Source organism: Panthera onca, chromosome B4 (assembly GCF_046562875.1).
Source record: "Panthera onca isolate mPanOnc1 chromosome B4, mPanOnc1 haplotype 2, whole genome shotgun sequence".
In the NCBI taxonomy this organism is placed as follows: Eukaryota; Metazoa; Chordata; class Mammalia; order Carnivora; family Felidae; genus Panthera; species Panthera onca.
In genome coordinates, this window is record NC_138345.1 from 91,068,709 (window position 1) to 91,091,430 (window position 22,722).

Sequence of the window (22,722 nt, forward strand, 5' to 3'; positions counted from 1 at the left end):
TACTAAGGGCTTAGAACAGTGGCTCAAGTACCTAGGGGTATCTGCGAACTCTCCTGGGGGTTCCAGTCATAACCTTAGAAGAATCAGTTCCGCATTTATTTATTTTTTTAAAGTTTATTTATTTTGAGAGAGAGACAGACAGAGAGAGAGAGAGAGAGAGAGAAAGAGACAGAGAATCTAAAGTGGGCTCTATGCTGACAGCAGGGGGCCTGAATGCAGGGCTCGAACTCACAAACCGTTAAGCACGTCTTCCCCACACTGACCCTACTGAAAAGGACCAGAGATCTGAGATCTGTTGATTCTCCCTTCTCACATCCACCGTCACAGTTGGTCTTCTGCCACTTTACCAATGAAAGACACATGTCTTATCCATCTCAAACCTTTCCAGGAGATTGGCCCTGGGCTGCAAAAACCCCCAGTCATTAAATCAAGGGATACTTTGGGAAAGCCTCGCTCCTGAGAGAAGGTCTCTCGGGAATAGTGCCTTATTTCAACCAGGCACGGACTCCTGGCAAGGCTTTCCCCCCTCTCTCATTCACCTGTCTCTCTGCGTCTCAGAGTTAGAATTCAAAACAGTTGTCGGTTGGGAGGTGGGCACATTATTATTTTATTTGAATTGCAAGATGAAGACTGACTTCGCTTCTGACAGGGAGTTAAGTCTGATTAGCTTGATAGGCGAGGCAGTGAGGAACGGCTTTGGCCGTTGGGTTATACAATGGACCTCTTCCATAAATTTGAGCCAAATCCATGGCTCCAGAGTTTGACAAAACTATATTTAAGGCATGCTAATGGCAAACTGGAAGTTGTGGTCTTTGCAAGTATTTAAATTTGGGGAGAAAAACATTAGATGACAACTTTAAATTGTGATGGGGTATGCGGTTTTTCAAAATTCTTTCGGGAGGTTTAAAGAGGAGAGCAAGGGCTTGTTGGCAGCTCAGACTTTCGAGCTTGTGCTGTGATCATGATGCACGGCTTCACCCACCATTTCAGGTTGTGTGTGCTATGTGTGTGCATGCGTGTGTCTCTGTAGGTGTTTACATGTATATACTGGGTTGCAATATAATACGTATTTCTGACTGCATTTAAAAACAGTTACTACAGTAAACAGGCTGAGGCCCCCATTTTCACATACAATGAAATGACGGGATCACATGACTGTCTGCATGCCATCCCTGCTCGTCTTAACTCGCTGTCCCTCAACCTGCTGGAGCCTATAATGCCATCCTTACGAGGAGAGAGCAGGGGGAGCAGGATGTCCCAAAGGATAACGCTCTGGTCAAAAGGATTTGATCTCAAGAACGCAGGGGGGACGCCCACGGCTGCAAGAACCTTCTATGAACCTTCTGCTTTAGGATACCAAGCATTAGGAGTCCACGGTGCAGAGCAAATATTTACAGTTCAATATCTCATTTTCTTCTTGGGTAACTACAGAAATGTGGCTAGCCGTTTGGGAAGAAATTTTGTGTGACGGATGCACTGCCTTCTGTCAAAAGTGGTGAATTAAGGGAACACGCATGAATCTCTTCTTGAAGGGCAGTGACTGTGCACCGCTGCATTTCTCCTGGATCCCGGTGACAGGCTATCCATTTTCTCCTTCCCAACGAGATAAACCAACTCCCTAAACATGTGAAGTCTCACTTTTTGTGATACAAAAAAACTAGGGGGAGCCTGCACCTCCCTGGCCTTAATTAGCTGTAAACCTGTTAACAGCCAAATCCCAAGCCGGCTTCATGCTGTCAGTGCAGAGGCCTGACGTGGGGCTTGATCCCACGAACCGTGAGCTCATGACTCGAGCCGACCGACATCAAGAGTTGCACGCTTAACCGACTGAGCCACCCAGACGCCCCAAATTCCAGCAGGTTTTAAACTGGACAGATTAACTTTCTGATTTTCCTTCCAAATGTTGTCTGTAAGTAGTTCTTGGTGACTTGGGCCAGATGCAGGCAGGCCTTGAGCAGAGGTGCAGCATTGTTCCTTACTGGGGAAATGCCTCTTTTGAGAAGCATGTCTGTCTACACCAAGGATGCCTCGTCTTAATAAGCAGCATTAAAAGATTATTGCATTACAACAAAGCAGGGCAGGAAAAGGGGATAAAATTCAAGTATCTTTGGATTAGGCATAGACTCAAAAGAACTGGGTCTGGACCACTCTGTGCTGGCACAGGGACTCAGAAAGAGATCTGGGTTCAAATCCCAGCTTTGCCACTTCCTTGCTCTGTAACCCTGGCCAACTCGTCTCAGGGTAAAATAGGGACAATGATATGCATGTGTCTCACCAGGTTAATAAGAGGGTTGAGAATAATACACACAGACTCTCAAACATAATGAGGGTTTAATAAGTACAGATGCCCATTACTTTTACTACGTGCTAAGCCATTCAACTTCTCAAGATCTCTGAAACAGGGAGAGCAGGAAAGGAGGAAAGCTTCAGCACCACTAAGTGAACATTTGGTGCTTCTTAAGTGTTCAGTAACATGTGAGGAGCTGAAATGCAAAGATTACAGTACTAGGTTCCTATCCTCAAACACTGCACACTTTCACATTGTCTGGAACAGAGAGGAGGAGAAACAGGCATAGAAAGGGACATTTCCAACTGCATCTGAGGAGTGCTGTCCTTTTAGTCTGAACACACTGATGTGCAAGAACCAAGACCTGCTTGGGGGTCAGAATGTGGGTCACGAAAGGTGCAAAGGGAAGGTGCCCTCTAAGCTTAGAGCTAGAGGGTGAGGTGGCATTTCCTTGGGCAAGACGGTGCAGGCCTCACAGGAGAGGCTGGTAAACGTGCAGTCGTGGTGAGCCCTGTCCTCATGTTCCATCAGCGGGGTTCTGAAGGAGGGAACAGTGTTCCAGAAACACTCTGGTCCTTCTTACCATCTGGGCTTATGCCTCCCCACAGGAAGAGCAATGAGTTACCTAACTGTCGAGTTCCGGAAGAAAACGGGGGGTTGTTGAGACCCTCGGTCTCTTCTTGGCTCCCTCTGGACTCATTCTCTCCCACTGCTGCTGTGCTGTAAGGCAAGCACAACTGGGTCCCACTGTTGGGGCTCAATGAGCTCCCAAGGGACAGCAAGGCCAAGACTGTGCAGTGAGCTGACTGTGGCAGGCTACCAGCTGCCTATCCAAACATGCATTCTTCTCTTTATCCTTTTACCAGAATACCAGTTTTGGGGGTGGGCATATTAGTGCTCAGGATAAGACTGTATTTCCTAGGTCTCCCTTGATGTTAAGTGTTGACTACGGAAACTATGTAAAATGTTCTGGCCAATGACATGTAAATAGAACTTCCAGAAAGGCTCTTTACAACACTCTCCTGCTGCCTGGAATGTAGATGAAATAGCTGGCACCCTGGTAACCACCTTGGATCATGTGGTAAACCCAAAGACGGAAGCCAAGGGCTAAGCACAATAGAGAAGAAATATTTAAGAGTGTGGTTCCTTGACAACACTGTAGAATTATATACCAGCTCTGAAATGCCTACTTAAAAAAAAAAAAATGATTTAAGCCACTGTAACATTAGGGTATTCAGTTCTATTTAGCTAAACCAAATCCAACAGTTTGCTTTGCTGGTCTGACTTCCCCCTCATTTATGTCCCAACATCTAGATTTGGGTTAGGGGTAGGGATATAACAATATTAAAAAAAAATTTTTTTATGTTTATTTATTTTTGAGAGAGACATACAGAGCACGAGCAGGGGAGAGGCAAAGAGAGAGGGAGACACAGAATTCGAAGCGGGCTCCAGGCTCTGAGTTGTCAGCACACAGCCCAATGCAGGGCTGGAACTCAGGAGCTGAGTTGTGAGATCATGACCTAAGCCAAAGTCAGATGCTCAACCGACTGAGCCACCCAGGCACCTGGGAAATAACAATCTTGATTCTCTGGCTGCATGTTCAACTCAGCTTTTCTAGCAAAACAAAACAAAATGCCTCCTCTCCAAAACACCAAAAATAGTTAATTTTTAATCCATAGCTGACTCCATTTCTACTTTTTTTTTTTTTTTTTTTGTTAGAGAGCGAGCCAGTGAGCATGCAAGCGGGGGAGGGGCAGGGAGAGAGAGACAGAAGATCCAAACGGGGCTCTGCACTGACAACAGTTGAGTCCAATGAGGGACTCGAACTCATGAACTGTGAGATCATGACCTGAGCTGAGACTGAGCCACCCAAGTGCCCCCATTTCTACTTCTCCACTGATTTAGGATGGATCAAGGCAGGGATTGATTAACGGATCAAAATACCTAGTGCTATAAAGTACTAAAGAGCAAAGCTTGCTCGGAGAATAGTGAGAAAGAAGTTCAGGATGTATAGGGTTAAAGGTCCTGCAGGGAAAAGTCAGGAGATAGGTTGATGAGGCAGTTGTACCTACATTACAAAGAGCTCTGTGCTTTAAGCTAAGGACCTGGGAGGTTACCCTATAACAACAGAAAACCACCAAGAGGGCTTTTGTTATTTTGTTTTTAAGGGAGGGGCAAGGTTAGATTTAGGTGTTTTTGTTTGTTTGTTTGTTTCTTAAGGATCATTGATGGTGATATACTCAAAGTAAGGAGCGGGTGAAGAGGTAAATAGTTCAGGCATGATGAAGGTTTTATAAGAAAAGGCAATGAATGGAGAGACGGGAGACATGCGAAGCCGGGAGGAAGTAGAAGATGCTGGTCCACGACACCGCGGGGCTACCTGCCTCCTCCAGGCTCTACTACAGCGGGAGAAAAATAACTCACTTGCTTAAACGCTGTCCTTTGTGTTTTCTCTCATATGTACGTGAACTCGATCCCTAACGAATGCAGGTGGAGGATGGGAGCATAATTGAACATAGGGAATATTTGACGGAAATTAAGCTTAAATAAAGACAGGCTGGTTGCCATAGTCGAGAAGTTAGCAGCCCTGAGGAATATCCCTTTACAAGGGGAGTAAGACTTAAACGCCACAGGAGGAACGGAATCAGCGAGGCGGCCCAGGTGTAAGAAAAATCAACGGCCAGAAATACAATTAGACTTTGTTTTTATTGAATGATGGTGTGAGCACCTAAAATTAACAAGCAGGTATGATATTGGAAACTAGATTTTAAATTCAAAATTGATAAATCCATGGAAAGACAGATGTAATTTTTAAGAAATGCATTTCCTAAGTCATTACTCTTTTTATTTAGAATTGGAAACCTTTCTTTCTTTTTTCCTCTCTCTCCCTTCCTCCTTCCTTCTTTCCTTCCTTCCCATCTACGTTTCAGTATCTGGTCTTATCCTTGATAACATAACGCGAGGTATGTTATGGACTGACTTGTATTTGCACCTAAATTCGTATGTTGATGCCCTCGCCATCAATGGGATTGCATTTAAAGATCTGTAAAGAGGTAATTCGGGTTAAGTGAAGTCAAAAGGTGAGGCCATAGTTTACTCTGATTGGAGTCCTTGTAAGAGACTATTTAGACACACACACACACACACACACACACACACACACACACACACACGAGATACCAGGGATGAGCTCACACATAAGAAAGGCCATGTGAAGACGCGGTGAGAAGACAACCATTTGTAAGCCGAGGAAAGAGACGGGGAGAAACCAAACGTGGCACCTTGATCTCGCATTTCTAGCCTCCTGAACACTGGAAAATGAATTTCTATTGTTTAAGCTCCCCAGTCGGTGGTATTTTGTTATAGCAGCCCAGGCAAACTGATACAAGGCATAAAATCCAGTCTAGGGGCACCTGGATGGCTCAGTCAGGTAAGCACCTGGCTCTTGGTTTTGGCTCTTGCAGTCCGTGGGTTCGAGTCCCACGTCAGGTTCTGCGCTGACAGTGCGAGGCCTGCTTGGGAATCTCCCTCTCTCCTTCTCTCTCTCTGCCCCTCCTCCGCTTGTGTGCACGCACACACTCTCTCTCTCTCTCTCTCAAAATAAATAAACGTGAAAAAAATTCAGTCTAGATTCCTTTCACTGAGAGTAATGTTTAGTTTTATTCATTAGCGTAATGGAAAATAGGTCTGTACAAATGTTGGCAATCTTGGTATAATGATTTTTATTTTTAAGGTAACTACACTTCAGATACCTGTAAAATTCTGATACTCCAATATTGTACTATTTGGTTTTCAGTACCACAATACTGTGCAGATTAATATGTTACATTTATAGTTCTTAATTCACACTGAGTATTAATTTTAAAAAGCGAACTCAACAATGTTGGTGCGTATTCATAAAATTTGAAATCAGAGAATGGTTTTGAAATGCAGTCTTCCACTGTGCAATTTTGGGGCTGTAGCTCCTGCCATTACTTTCATTTTTGGAAGCCAATTTTAGTATAGTCAAGTGAGCCAGATAATTCCCTGCCAAAATTTGTTTCGTAAAAATCGAGTTTTGTTAAGAATGAGAAAATCAAATCATACATTTGTGTAACTACTTGTAATTGTTCTAGCCAAGAAACATTCAAGGTGTTTAGATGGGAATGTGGTCTTAAAATGGCAGAGCAAAATAGTTCTCTACCTTTTCCAGAAATCATCTCAAGACAAAAAGGGTTGGCAAACAACATAAACTTCATCTTCAGCAAAACTAGAATCTCAAACCATAAATACACGAAAAAAGTTACCAAATTCCCTGAGTCAAACAGGGAGTGAGAAGCGGTATTAAGGAGCCATGAGGAGACACCTATGGCCAGCGATTTCAGAGAGGGCCCACGCTTCCAAAGCAGGGGCCATGGCATAAAGCAAAACAACAGTCCTTTGTTTGGAAGACTAGAATGGATTGCACATGCTGGTGGCAGGAAGTGCCCTGGACCCAGTCTGGCACCAGGGCAAGCCAGGGAGGCGGGCTGAAGGACCACACCTACAGATAGGCCACCACCTGCAGGAAGCAATCTATCAGGCGAGCAGGAAGGAATTCCGCACTGCTGGCAGCCTACGGTTGCCATCTCTGTGGGCTGGGGAAGAAGGCACTCATCACAGGTCACTGTGAACGGGGGAGTCATTTTTCCTAGCCTGGAGCACAACTTGGGCTCTTCTTTGAAAGAGACCCTCTTTCAAACTTCCAACTTAGAAAGAAGTCATCTCATCCACAGATGAGCAATAATTAAAAAGGAACTGTCATAAGATGTATACCAAGTTAATATTAAAAAAAAAAACAAACAAGGGGGAAAAGAAACAGAAAAACAAAGCAATAGCAGATGAAGGATACTCATGAGTACAAGGCTGCCATGGAGCAAACGATACGTATGACCAAATACATCATCATGATATTTAAAAGATGCACACTGAAACCACCACCTCTATAAAGCAAGAGGTCAAAGCACAGATAGAAGAACTCAAGGAAAATTGGGCAAGGCCACATGATAGAAGGAGATAAAACATGAGCTTGTAGAGGTCAGAAGAGATATAGAAGAGAAAAAGAAAAGCCTGCCCAATGGGGAGAATACTGCTCAGTCTTCTGCCCTGGCTACTCTCTTTATGTATTATGTTGTGTTCCCTAACTATATTAAAGGGAGCTTGGGCTCTCTGACTGTACCTGTTGGCGTCTCTCTCTTTTTTTAAGTTTTTATTTAAATTCCATTTAGTTAACCTACAGTGTACTCGTAGTTTCACGTGTATGACATAGTGATTCAACACTTTCATAATGTTGATGTCTCTTCTCAGTCATCAATATCTTTATGAAAAGTAGAAGGAAGCATGGAAATAAACGAATCAGGTACCCAATTCTAGTCATAAACAGAAAACCTAAGAAGAATGGAGTAAAGTTAATCAAACTCAAAGCAAATATGTATTTTAAAAAATAAGAACAGAACTAATAAATAAATGCAAGAGTCAGTTCTTCGGAAAACTACTAAATAAAAATAAATCATTACCAGCATCCTCATGGGAAAAAAGAATAAAAACACAAATATACCAAATATGGGACAATATTGGGGAAATAATTATAGAAACCAAGAAAATAAAAAGAATCAAACAAGAAATTCCTTAATTGTACACAAATACATTTAAAAACCTGTGTGACACAGATTTTTTTTTTTTTTCTGAGAAAATACAAATGATACAAATGACCTCAAAATGGATCCACCAATCCCACATCTGGGTATATATCCAGAAGGAAATATAGTAGGTATCTTGAAGAGATAGAATATAATAACAGCATTATCCACAATAGTCAAGATACAGAAACAACCTAAGTGTCCACTGACAGATGAATGAACAAAGAAATGTAATGTATATACACAACAGAAAATTATTCACCCATAAAAATGAAGGAAATCCTATTTGGAATAATATGGAAGAATCTGGAGTATATTATGCTAAATAAAATAAGTGGGGGAGAAAACAAATACTACCAGCTCACTTATATGTAAAGCCTAAATTAAAAAAAAAAAAAACAAAAAAAAACGTCAAACTCATAGAAACAGATAGTAGAATGTGCTTGCCAGGGGCCGGGGAGTGGGAGAAATGGAGACATGATAAGTTCTGGAGATTTACAGAGTTTGAATAACTTTACACCATTTACAGTATGGTGACTACAGTGAAAAATATTGTATACTTGAAATATGCTAAGAAGTAGACCTTAAGCATTCTCACCACACACACACACACACACACACACACACACATACACACACACACAAATGGTAACAACGTAAGATGATGGATGTGTCAATCAACTTGATGGTAATCATTTCACAATATGTTTGTACATCAAAATCATCACATTGTATACTTTAAATATATACAATTTTATTTGTCAATTATATCTCAATAAAGCTGAAAAAGATGAACTCAAAAGAAAGAAATATCTAAAGATTAGGGTAAGATAAGACAGAAACAAAGCTATCTGAGTTGAGAGTCAAGAATTACAGACAACAAAAGAGCTACGCCATCCAGGAGAATGAGAGTCCAGGTACAAGCAATTTGTCAGTCCATCCTTTGCTAAATCCAAGGAAAGGGTTTTTCGAGTTAGAGGCATAAATAAGACAAGGGGGCCAAAGCATAAGATTTCGATAAGGCAGGAGGGTATGAACATAAGGGTCAAGAGAATGGGAAATAGAAGAAGCTGACCCAGAGGCAGACTAGAAAAAGTCTGCATCCTAGAGTTGCACAATAGAATTGAGAGTCATCCCATTGTAAGACTTCTCTAAAAAAAATTTTTTTAATGTTTATTTTTGAGAGAGAGAGAGAGAGAGAGAGAAAGTGCAAGCAGGGAAAGGGCAGAGAGAGAGGGAGACACAGAATCCGAAGCAGGCTCCAGGCTCTGAGCTGTCAGCACAGAGCCCGACGCGGGGCTCAAACTCACAGACTGTGAGATCATGACCTGAGCCGAAGCTGGACATTTAACCAACTAAGCCACCCAGGCGCCCCAAGACTTCTTTAAACACACTCCTTTCCCCACAGCTTTGATGACTCCATCCTACTTCTTTCTGTGTTAACTAATTAATACTTTGCACTGTAGGAGCTTGTTAATTGGCCCTTCAAGTGCATTACCCCTTCCATGAGTAGGGACCCCAACTCTCTGGCCCATCATGTGTATCCATGTATGCTGGCCTTTTAGTGGGCCAGCCATTACATATTTGTTGAATGAATGACAGGGACAAGTTTGACACTTTGGAGAAGAAGCAGAGAACAGTAAGGAATGTGGCTGCAGAGACATTGGCCCCAAGGAGGAAGATGTACATCATGGAGGTGTGACATCTTATTGGGAATGGGACAGCTATTGTGGACTGCAGGGTACAGTCAGAATGTGCAAGGTCTTCCCGGGATATGGTAGAAGGTCTGCTGAGAGGCTGGAGGAGTACGTTGAAGATCATCTGTATCTCACAACACAGTATTTACCAGGGAAAAGGAAGTATGGTTCTATGCCTTACTTTGAAAAAAAGTCAACTGTATAAGCACAATCTGGAGAGACTGGGTTTAACCTAATAACACAAGTAAAAGGAAAAAAAAAAAACATACTTTGAGATCTTGGCAAACAATCAGCTCAAAATGAGTGACAGACAGGATCTGACCACCAAGATTCTTATGCTGAGGTAAGATAGGCTGTGTTCACAGGCTCTAAAATTTTCAGTGATGAAGGGTGACAGGCTTGAGTTGCTCTGGACTGTCAGGCTGTTGTATAACCTTCCTTTCTGAGAGATAGGCTTCAAGAAGTATAAAGTTAAACTTGAACATACTCAGAAGAGAGGCTCTCAGGATGATCAAAACACTCAAAAGTAAGTTTTATGCGAGGAACAGTTAAGGACTTGGGGCGATTTTGCTTGGAGAAGGAAACACTCCAAAGAGGCACGATAGCCGACTTTGAGTATCTGAAGGGCTGTTGAGTAGAAGACACTTCAGTCTAGTTCTGAATGACCTGGAGGGCACAACTGAGACCGACAGGCAGGGGCCACGGGCAGACACATTTCAGCTCCGTACGGGTGAGAACTTCGGGCCATCAGAGCTCCCGGCGAGGATGTGGTAGAGCTGCCTCCTAAATTCTCCCCTCACGCTGAGGAACTTCATGTTCCTTATGAGAATTGAGATTAGAGTTTCACAAATATAAGGTGTTACTATGTTTTCATCATCTCTCTAACCTCATAAAGGTTTCTAACTTACTAATGTCAAATTTAATATTATTATGATCACAATTCTCCGTCTAGGAATTCACATTTCCAAAAGCTTCATGAATAATAAGTGGTTCTTCATTTTTTATTACTTTGGGAAAGGCCCTATATTTAGTATGCTAATCACAGTCCTCATCCTATGGTATAAAGGGGCAGGGTACCTAAGTTCTTTCTCTTTTAATTTTTTTTAAGTTTTAAAATTTGTTTATTCATTTTAAGTAATCTCTACACCCAAAGTGGGGCTCGAACTCACGACCCCAAGATCAAGAGTCGCTCGGTCCGCTGACTGAGCCAGTCAGGTGGCCCTGAGAGTAGCTAAGTTCTTACATGTTACCTTATGGGTGGACATCATTAAAATCAAGAACATCCTTACAAACAATCTGTGTAACACGAAAGTCTCCACATTAACAAACAATAAAGAAGCAAGCACATTAATAAATAAACCTCAGAGTCTACGCTGAGAGAATTTGACTTCTGTCCTTTATCTGAGACCTCTGGTGACTCATCAACTCACAGGCAATGAGAAGAGCAGTTATTTGATGGGATAGCTAAGTCGTCACAAGCAATTATGACGTGGAAAAATGAATTGGCAGATAAATAAAACCTCCGATTCTATTTTGGGTCTTCAGAATATTTTCTCCACCGAACTCCAGTATCCTCTCTGACAAGTAACGACTTGAGAACTTTTGAAATATCATTCCTTTTCCTTGTCCTTTACTCTTCATGGGACTTGAGGGGAGAAAACTAGCAGAACCAGGAAGAGAGCAAACTGGATACAGTCTCCTAAAAAGTAGCTAAATAAGTTACAAACCAACTCCCACACCCAAGTGAGCGTGGGACTCCAGACTCTTGGTTTATGTGTTTTATTCTCTGACTGAGTTAAATCAGAGCAGAAAAGGGATGTGAAGGCTGGAATTTATACAAGGCAAAAAAGAGAAGGTGAAGTTTTAGCTTTAGTTTTTGTTTGGAATAGATACACCAAACATTTATTTACTTCCCTGTCCGTTGACATTTTTGTTTCACTAATATTTACACATTGTAAACAGTGCCTAAAACAATGTCTTTGTATCTCTGACTCTGGCAAAATTATTTCCTTAGGACAGAGTCCCAGAAATGAAATTGCAAGGTCTAAGAGATTAGGAGCATTTGTGAGGCCTTCTGCCATGGTCTTTTAAGTGTATCTGTTGTATCTTGCTTTCAAACCAACTCCTCTGTGTGGCCAGTGTCCCACCTACAGCTTTCAGCACATGTGAAGATGGCCAGGACACCCCAGTCCCCGCTGGTGGCCAGTCTGTCCACCTTTAGGTAGTTGAGCCGATGTGGCTTAACCTGCAATTCAAATATTCTCTAGGCACCACAGGGGCAATCTGGAACATCCTTTCCTCGAGGGGCATTTTCACCAGAGATCCAGATGGGGGCAGTCACGTCTCAATCCCATGTGGGAGAAATACAAAGAAGTTTTGACACATTTCTCTTTTGATGCTATGTATCATTCGAAGGAAAGAGTCGAAGGGAAGAGACAAGAAGCTTTTAGTTTATTGTCCGCATTCAGCCTAACACTTTTTGTACGTTCACATTGTCAGTGAGGTTTAACTTTTAACGGAGGTTACCCTTCTTCACATGAGGATGATGCTTGTGGAGAAAAATCTGCTCTCTACTTTCATATATCGTGGTTACAGCTCTCTAATAGTGAGTGTTTGGGAAACCCGGATAAGTTTCTATTAAAAGTCAGGAGGAGGCAGGAGTAAATGGGGTCACAAGTCACTGACTCATCTCTTGAAGCACACACCTTCAGCGCTCCCAATCCCTCTTTGTGGAAAGCCTGCTTAAAAGGTAAGAAGGGGCCTGTCTTCAGTGAACCGCTTTATTGTATGGGTTGCTTCATATTAATCTACGTATGAAGGGCAAGCTCTGGATCGAACAGTTAGACATCAGTAGATCTAGTGAGGGCCTCGCAAGTGTTTGATAAATGCTCGTGACTTACGGGTGTTAAGGAGAAAATGCAAGGCCGCCATATTCAGTGTGTTCAATCTGGTTATGCTGAAGTAGAGGCAAGTAAAATAAATGAAGGTGTTTCTTTTCAGAAAGCAGAGGGTGGATCTTGGAGGCACACGGGCTCCAACAGCCAGTCCTCTGCTCCCTGAGGCTAGGACATACCTTGATTCCCATAGCCGCTCTCTATTCCAGAGCCGTCCCACGAGTCTACTGCGCTGTCCACACTGGGCACGGTGGAGGGGTACGTGTCAGTGAGCTTGCCTGGCTTCTGTGCCAGAGAGGGGTCCTCCTCCACATCTCCCAGGTCACTCAGGTGGCTAGCGATGGGGAATTTCTTGGGACTTGATGCTGCCTGGGCTTTAAAGACAGAGAAGGAGTTTGAAGTCTAAGCGTCCATTTAAATAAAAAGATACTGACATACTCCCTCAGGGGAGTCATTTCCTTAGAAACACACACACGCAGGGAAAGAAATGCACTGAAAACCCTTCACTGTGGCTCTCGACCCACTCACCATCTGTCTGTTTCTTAATCTTCAAGGTGACGGTCTCTCCTGCCATCTGTAGCAAATGGATGGCCTCACTCAGAGGCTTCCCTTTCAGGCTGCTGCTGTTGATGGCCAGGATTCGGTCTCCTATGTGGATTGCGCCGGTTCTGAAACACCACATGGTAATAGGAAAGGTAGAAATAATCCCTGTGTGCAGCTGAATATCAATTCCCCACCATACTTTATACATTCATAGTAATAAAGATTTGGCAAGGGTCTCTAGAAGCCACTTCTAGCTTTCTCCTGGGCAATGGTACAAGATAACTGCATCTGCTGGGAATCACTTTTTAGTTTCAAATAAAATCAGAAAAACTGTTTTAATTAGCATTTCGAATGGACTCGTGTGCTTTTTACATTCCAAAAAAACGCTGGGTCATTTGGTAACCTCTTAAAGATCCCGAGGAAAGAAACAATGTTGGACAATAAACGCAGCGATGTTTAGTATGGGGCATTCCTTCTTGTGACAGATTTGAAAGGCTGAACACAATCACTCCTGCAGCTCACGGGAAGTGAGGCTCAGAGAGGTGGGGACCTACACCAGACCCTGGTGTGTCGGGGTCCCTCTGTTGGTAATTCCAAGGATAGAAAAGGCTCCATTCAGGAATCAATTAATGTTACATTGTAATCCAACTTCCCAGTTGTGTGGCCCGGGTACCTTCATTTAAGCTCTCTGGGTGTCAGTTTCCTCACGTCTCAGGGGGCATAATGGGGATAATCATCTCTCAGGGGAGCCCTGAGGATTAAACGGGGAATCTCATGTAAAGGGCTCAGCCTGCTGCTTGAAAGATGGATAAAGAAAATTTATTGATCGATGAACTAATAAACCTTTGGCCTTTTCTCTTTCCGTCCTCACCCAATTCTGAGCAGGCAGGTTGGAATTCATAATTCTGATGTTCACCATATCCATCTTTGGAAGCACTGGGTGGGGAAGGAGTAGGGTCATAAGCTTTCAAGCTCAGGGATGGTATAAACACTCAGATCTCTCCAAGCGCTAGCCTCCTATTGTACTGGCTCACTGTAAGTACGCTGAGGGAAGGAAGCGGCCCAGCTCACAGGCTGCTTGAGGCTGAGCGTTCTGACCACAGCTTGCTTCCGGGGCACTGGGCAGCAGCAACTGGGGTAATAGAGGTGACATGCGGTCACACAGGTTATGAGAGCACGCTTAACGAGTCTACCGATGCATCTACTCTCAAGCAAATTTTTTCTTAGGGGGGAAAAAAAAAAGATCACTTAATTCATTCATAAAGGATCTCCAGTTTATGAAAGATCTGTGTTGTAAACCATAGAACACTTGACCGGTAGGTGGCTGAATCAGATCAATATTAATCTTTTCTTGTTGTCTCCCTAACAGAGATATGTGGGACTGTCTCTCTAGCAGGGGAAGCTAGGAAAAGAGAATATCTGAAGAATACCACAGCGTCGGCATCTCTGTTAATATCGGACTGTGACATTCCTACAGGGTGAACCTTTCTGAGCTATCTCAGTGCCCACATCTCCCAGATGAAGATGTTGGGGGAGCTGACTTCCAAGGTGCCTGGAAGCTCCAAAATTCAACCATTATTCGTGTCGGCATGAATGACGTGTGTGCTTCCCTGAGCAAGCCTACCAGAGGAAAGATCTGGTTATGGGGTTTGGAAGACGCACCATATCACGTCTCAGAAAGAAAAGCAGTTTAGCGGGGCTTGGGTGTGTGTGTGCATCATTGCCAACACAGCAGATGGACCTTCTAAGTTACAAGACGTTATGAAGATGGGTCACTACACTTTGTTTCCCCAAATCTTTGAAGACAAAGCCTGGGTCATCCTCTCTGGAAAACACAGCGGCCAAACCCAGTACCTGTCAGGTAACAGAGCCTCAGTAAATGTTTGTGGAATTGAACTGGACAAGCCTTTTTAACCTCCCTGAACTTCAGTCTCCTCTCAAAATGGACACAATATAAACCCACCTCCAGTCGACTGTGGTCAAGTGTATACATTTCCAGAGAGTAATATCAAGGCTAAGCCCATGGTATCTGTTACTGCCCGTAAGATGCCCCTCAAAGTCAAGTCGGAGCTCTGCCTGAGAGTTCTCAAGCTCTAAAATCAATTCTTTGTGCGGATCTGAAAAAGTCAACAGCTAACCAAGCAGGAGAGGGGAGCATATTTCTATGCGGCTTGTGAGGACAGCAACCCATCTCAGACACAGGTAATTGTAGCATTTTCTTGAAATTTTACCTTTCAGCTAATCCCCCTTTAGTGAGGCTTGAAATGATTATAGGATCAAACGGCTCTTCAGTTCCTGAAATTGTGATGCCAAGGGGCCCCCCATAGCGCTTAAGCTCCACAGTGTAAATAATTGCTCCGGAACTTTCTTGCTCATCTGCAATAAACGCCAAGCAGTCATAATTGGTTTCTTTGGAAAAAGCGAAGTAAGAAGACACATATATTCATGCACGAAATAAGAAACTCGAAACGTCATCGTGAAAACATTACGTCTCAGGAAATCATTATCTGGGGAAGTAGAATCTCCTTAGGATATATCACATTCTAATACAGGGATGTGGTTACCTTAGTGTCCGGGAAGGGGTTCACTGCCTAATGACCTATGTTTGAAATCAGTGAGTGAGCCACCGAGCTGGCACCGCAGGCCCTTTGGACGGTGTCCATACCTAGTACAGGGGCTTGCCCAGCACTTGTGTGCCACAAATACCTGAGGCATGAGCGCATGGCTGAGGAGGAACTGAAGCAGGAGAGAGAGAGTCATGCAGTGACAGAGACCCGGCCAGGCCACTCCTATTTCCAGGCCTTTCCAAGCAAGCTAACTTCCAGTATGAGAAGATTTTACTCAGGGTTGGAGCAAACGTTAGCATATACATGGCTAAGTGGGGCTCGGCCGAGGTGGCTTAGAAATCTAAAATCCCTTACACGTCATTCCACTGATTGTATCTTAAAACGTCAATCCTACGGATAAATTCACAGGTATTAAAGTCGTGGTTTGAATGGTTCTCTCTCCTCTGTTCTAGAGATTAAGAGCCATGCAGGGGCGCCTGGGTGGCTCAGTCGGTTAAACGTCCGACTTTGGCTCAGGTCATGATCTCGCAGTCCGTGAGTTCTAGCCCTGCGTCGGGCTCTGGGCTGATGGCTCAGAGCCTGGAGCCTGCTTCCGATTCTGTGTCTCCCTCTCTCCCTGCCCCTCCCCATTCATGCTCTGTCTCTCTCTGTCTCAAAAATAAATAAAAACGTTAAAAAAAAAATTAAAAAAATTAAAAAAAAAAAAAGAGCCATGCAAATCACATTTCGGTAGCATATACCAGGCTGCCACGGTCATGAACTAACTTTCACTATTTAACATTGGTATGAAGGAAATCCTCTGTTAATGCGGTCTTCCCACAGCACTGGCCTGCAAGATGTCATGGGACACCTTTAACATTGTTGGGGGTTTTCAGTATGTCAGGGTTACAAATATGCAGTCTCAGATTTCAAAGTGTTTTTCTTTGCTCGTGACATGCTTCAAGTCCTTGGGCATTTCTCATTCTATTCCTTGTGCCCCGGAGCTGCGAATGGCTAAGGAGCTGTTTCATTTCTGTACCCAAGGATACAGTGAAATGGTCCCGGAGCTACTTTAACACAGTCAGTTTTACAGTCAGACTGTATCCTAGTTAAGCATTACCACAGTCACATTTCTGCAAGGAGCAGCTGTTCATTTATGACATGAAACCCTGAAATAAGGAGGAAAAGAAGAGCCTGAATTAACGATTCAATTATCCGTGTGTACAGTGAACAGTTACAACGAGCATAAAATGAAAGGTCTGTAGAGTAGCGTAGAAGTGATATGTTCTCTCCTGCCAGCGTTTGCTTCATTCTTGCCATAGACTGGGACTTCTGGAATGTACCCATCCCCTCCACTTCCTCGGTACTCTACTCCTAATAAGCTCCATGCACAGAGAATTCAAGACCGTCCACCACACATGCAACGCTTAAATCAACCTCTTACGACATAAAAATACCCAATATTACACTCAAATTTGTATTGGCAGACAAGAAGCCTCCACATCCAGTGTCAAGAGCTTTAGTTTGACGGCTCACAAACCACTTACAGGCTTCTCCCCAAGTGGCCAACAAGGTGGTGATCACGTGCTAGGGAGCTGCTGAAGGCAGCAGGAGGATACAGTACCGTGTGGAGGCAGAGGTCAAAAGTCTAAATTTTCGACACTATGATAACGTCATCATCCTTCAGAGCTGGCTGTGACATAAAGGAATAGGGTATTATTGGATAGATTACATGTACTTCATAGACTGTGCTACCAACTATATTCGGGATAGAATTCTGGGTGAGTCATTTGATTAGTAGACCTTGGCATTATTAAATATTAGTCACCCCCGGGGCACTCACTCTACTGGTCATTCAGTGCGGGTGTTTATGCCAGTGGAAAGACCCTGACCCTTATTGTTCCGCCTTATAGGGCAAGCAGGAACACCGCTTTGTCAATGGACACCAAATAGTCTGGACTTGGCCACCGGTGCTTGATGGGAGTTGTGGGAAGTGACAGCTGTCCAGCAGCGAAACCCAGCAACCTGTGGGAAGTTTCAGTTAAAACTTCAGTCCAGATGAAAATAACCACTGGTCTATAGGAAGCTGGGCTTGGGTGCAGTCCCACTAGCTGGGAAAGGGTGGAAAAACTGGTTCTATTTCACTTCTTCTTTAGGCGATCCAGAGTGAGTGCCCTGGGTGGTTTTTGTTGTTGTTGTTGTTGTTTTTGTGTTTTTGTTTTTTTGTTTTTTGTTTTTGACAGTTTTGCAACTTGCATCACAAAGATGACAAAATAACACCAGAATAGAGTGAATGGGTTTAGGACAGGCCACTTTATGTAGGGACATTTTTAAAGTAGGCAGCTGAGGCCTCACAATAACAAGCTGTCAATTCTTAAGGCACTCGAGTTTAAATTGTGACGGGGAAGCCAATTAAAAAAATGGCAGTATTTTAGTGAGGAAGGACACATTCCTGTTATCTGTCACGTTGGGATGGAAACAGGAAGAAGTGAGGCTATGTTAGATTACGACAGAAATAGAAGCTTATTTCTGAATTCTTCATTAAGTAAATTGTCAGGAACAAAGACCGGAAAGGGAATATTTAAGAGAAATTTCAACCAAAAACAATGAGTAGATTTTTTGCACCAAATTAAAACCAACTGTTTTTTTTATTAAAAAAATTTTTTGTAAATGTTTATTTTTGAGACAGAGAGAGACAGAGCATGAACGGGGGAGGGTCAGAGAGAGAGGGAGACACAGAATCTGAAGCAGGCTCCAGGCTCTGAGCTGCCAGCACAGAGCCCGACGCGGGGCTCGAACTCACGGACTGTGAGATCGTGACCTGAGCCGAAGTCGGACACTCAACCGACCAAGCCACCCAGGCGCCCCTATTGCTAATATTTTAAACTGTGATGATATGGAGCTACATCTTTTAGAAATCCTTTAAAAGAATATCATTTATAGATACATTAATAGTATTTATAAGGTGGGGTGATAGGTGTCTAGAATTTGTTCAATGTGATTCAGTGTGTGGGTGGAGTGGGGAAATCAGGATAAGAGTGGAGCTGTATAGCAAGATGGATCCTAAGTTAACAGTTGTTGATGCTTGGTGGTGTTGGATGGTCCATGCCACCATTCTTCTCCATTTACAAAATACATTTGAAGTTTTTGTAATAAAATTGGTTTTTTTATTATTTATTTATTTAAAAATATTTTTATGTTTATTTTTCAGAGTGAGAGAGACAGAGTGTGAGCAGGGGAGGGGCAGAGAGAGAGGGAGACACAGAATCCGAAGCAGGCTCCAGGCTCTGAGCTGTCAGCACAGAGCCAGATGCGGGGCTCGAACTCACGAACTGCGAGATCATGACCCGAGCCTAAGTCAGATGCTTAACCGACTGAGCCACCCAGGTGCCCCTAAAACTGTAAAAATATCGGGACATCTGGCTGGCTCAGTTGGAGGAGCATGCGACTCTTGATCTCAGAGTCCCGAGTTCCAGTCCTACTTCAGGTGTAGAGGTTACTTAAACAAACTTAAAAAAAAAAAAAGATAGACATTTCCTTAGGAAACACTCATGGATGCCTTGAGTAAACGATTATTTAATTAGTCTGGCTTCCTTACTTTCATAGACGGTGGTGGCTGCACGCACACTGTCTCATCCAGACCCTTATGAGCCATCTGTCCACCAGGCGACGTTCCCAGAACTTCCCACCGACACTCGCTCTAGAAGAGGCCCCCACCTCAGCTCTGCCCTGTTTTTCACAGTTTCTTCCTAAATTGTTGTCCTGGTTGGGCTCCTGCCTTTGCCCCTCCCCACATCTATTTTCACCAGTGCTGCCAATAGACAATTCCTCCTCTTTTCTTCCCAGAATATTTTTAAGGCATAAATCTGAATATGTTACTGTCTTACTTGAAGTTTTCCTGTAGTTCCTCAATTCTTTTGAGAATAAAATACAACCACTTTGTATGAGCTGAGCTGGAGCCTCTGAGTCCCCAGAGGGTCATGCCTCCTCTCCCACCACAGTCCCGTCTCCTAACTTCTCTCCACTGAACCAGCTGTAGCTCCTTAAAGCGTAGTTAGAAAAGTGCTTTTCTAACATCTTCAACCTGGCATCTGTTACTCCCTACGCACAAACGCATTTCTTTCTCCGGAGAATTTCTACCCTTCCTTTGAGACTTGGCTCATGTGTCTCGTCTTTCAGGAAGGCTTCCTGGTTACCCGGCCGCGGCCAGCAGCTTTTCCAGGGGATCCCATAGCTCCTGTGTATTCTACCAGTGTTCTCAACTCCTCTTCATTCTTGTTCCCCTCCTCAAGGAGAAACATTCAATTCAATTTAAATTCTCTGTAACAAGAGAAATTAAATCTGAAGAATGGATTCAGTCAGGTAAGGTTGAGCTTTGAAGGGCCACAAACCATTCTAATATAACGTCTAAGATTCTTTGCTCCCTGAGAACCAGTATTTGCCCCCATCAAGAATGCATGCATGTTCTAGTATATACTTTTCACTCTATGTTTGAATGATTTCTCTACTTGTCTCCGCCATTCGAATAGGATCACCTTGAAAATAGACATGTTGTCTTCATATCCCCAGAACAATGTCTGGCACCTCGGGGTCTTTGGTAAACGGCTGGACAAATGAGCGAGAGGATAAGTGGATGTTGTTAGCCCGAGTCACAGTTCCGAGGGACGCAGTCTCTAAGAGAGCCTCGTGAGTCACTGTCCCGGTGACTCTGAGGTCTAGTTTTCTTCCGCAAGGTGATGTAAACCCAACTATGGCTCACTCAAAGAGTGACAGTAAGACCCGGGCTGCCACCGTGGGGACCAGCAAACCTAGAGCATCCTCCCTCCACAGCGCTGAGAGTGTCTGAGTCAGCTTCAGGCTACACTTCCCACTCCATCTGTCTTCTTGGGCTTTAGCCCAACTGGCAGTTGTAAGGTCCTACAGCTTAGGAGGGTGATAACCGCCATTGATGCTCAGGCCATTTTGGAGGTGGAAGCATTCCAAGACCCTCTCTCCTTGAGGCTGCTCCAGCTTAGAAAGGAGCAATGGGAGTGTTTAGCCAGAACAAAAACTTTCTGAGAAGAAAAAAATGCAGGATCGCCAGTAAGTTTCTAAGTGAGCCCAAACAGATGTTAATGATATTATAAGAAGCTTTTATATCGCAACAGAAGGTTTACAACTATTAGGGAAAGACATGAAAGGGGGCCGGCCTACTTGTTTGTTTTGCTCGGCTCTAGTTAAGAAAATTAATGGGACCACAGAACAGATGCAAAATTGCAGCGTTACTTATCTACAATGTTATTTTCGGGCGTCTTGAGTGTTGACTATTTAACCAAATGAACACTATCCGGCTTGAATCCATAATGGCAGCTGCTTCTGTGACCAAACGGGGGGCCTGGATTTGGGAGAGAGCCCTTGGAATGCATAAACGTACAGGTCAATCAAAGTTCACTTCAACTAAAAGCGACAGAATTCATTTCACGGAGTATGGCTATGTTTCTTGGAGGACAGGACAGAGAAAATAAACCATTTAGAACAACACCCCTTACAGCTTCCTACTCTTGTGTGGTCATTTTATCTGGCCACTAAATAGTGTACCAACGGAGCTCCAAGGAGTTGCTGAGTGTCAGAGAGGAGAATTTGAATTTCTTTTGTTATGATAATTATATATGTATATATAATATATACATACACATATACATATACATATATGTACATACATACACATCTCCACATTACGCTGCTTTGTGACTGTGCTTCTCAAAGTGTAGTCTGGGGACTAGGAACTTCAGCATTATCTAAGAACTTGTTGTAAACACACATTCTCTTCACCTCAGACCTATAGGAATCCCCAAGTCTGGGGGAGGAACCCAGTCATCTGTGTTTTAACAAGACTTCTAGGTGATTCTGACTAGAGTTTGAGAACCATTACTCTGAGGGGCGCCTGGGTGGCTTAGTCGGTTGAGCATCACACTTTGGCTCAGGTCATGAATTCAAGCCCCACATTGCACTCTCTGATGTAAGCCTGTCAGCGAAGAGCCCACTTTGGATCCTCTGTCCCCTCTCTCTACCTCTCTCCTGCTTGCACTCTCTCCCAAATAAATAAATATTTTAAAAAAAGAAAACCATTACTCTGAGATCAAGCATGAAAAAAAGGGAAGATACCCCCCGCCCCCCTTTTTAAAAATCTATTATAGGTTCTTTCTTGAAGCCAGTCTTTTGCCAAAACCACCCTTTAACCACCGCTCCTAGCACAGCAAGGATCATTCTTGCTTGCTTGTAATGGGGACTTTCTGCTACTTCAGTCTAGATTTGAGGGGGAGAAAAGCTAGGGGAAATTACTGAAAAAAAAAATGAAAGCTCAGATCTTTGAAGGGCAGATTTCACTGGTACTAAAGCTATCTGTGCACAAGGCTCTGTTTGGAAAGGCATAAAGGTAATTTGCTTTTGATGGGACAAATTGTAGCCTGGAAGTGTTTCTCTATATAAATTAGAGCCCATGGAGGTAAAATATTGCATTTATGGTCTCTAAAAACATGCTCTATATTATAAGAGAGGTCTCTTGATCTGCAGATCAAGAGAGAAATCGCTAACAGCTATAAATTTGATTGGCACAAAGGCAGTAATACAGAGCACACAGGCCCTTAGGAATTATTTGGCACACATTTGCAAGTCTCCACCTATTTCTTCCTTCAAGTCCCCAAATTCTCAACTGTTTTGCTTCAGGGCTGCTTCTCGGCTAGCCACTCTCCCTCTCTTCATTTACATTGGATCTAGACACCATCAAAAAAAGACAATAGATTTTATTTCAAGAGGGTTATTTGCATCTTTGGGGACCTAAGGATTGGGTAACAGCCCTTGTTTTGGAGCCTTGGACCCAGGCAAGAGCCATCTGGCTCTACTTGGCTTATCCTCCTGTGGTAATGAAAGATGACACACACAAAAGCTCCTGAAGGCAGGATGGTCACTGAACATCGCGGGGAGGGAGGGAGGCAAATCCCTACAATTCCAAGGGTTCCAAAAGATTTGGACATAGTAAAATAGAGCTAAGATTAACGTAAAAGCATCCTAATACTGGCAGCTGGTAGTTAGGATTCATTGAGCCCTAGTAGGCACCAC

General features: G+C 43.4%; 1 protein-coding gene across 10 annotated transcripts in view; it reads right to left on the minus strand.

The window, feature by feature from the left end:
• Positions 1-22,722, minus strand: part of GRIP1 (glutamate receptor interacting protein 1) — a 691,569-nt gene that overhangs the window by 27,288 nt on the left and 641,559 nt on the right. For 8 of the 10 annotated variants that reach the window (XM_078449707.2, XM_081796205.1, XM_081796204.1 and 5 more), the window contains 3 exons: positions 15,310-15,454; positions 13,064-13,203; positions 12,715-12,909 (listed from right to left, as the gene is read on the minus strand). In XM_078449707.2, coding sequence (XP_078305833.1) covers positions 12,715-12,909; positions 13,064-13,203; positions 15,310-15,454 — 480 coding nt within the window. Of the gene's footprint in view, positions 1-12,030; positions 12,383-12,714; positions 12,910-13,063; positions 13,204-15,309; positions 15,455-22,722 lie in introns of those variants that run through there. The other 2 variants (XM_081796209.1, XM_081796208.1) reach the window with 2 other exon arrangements.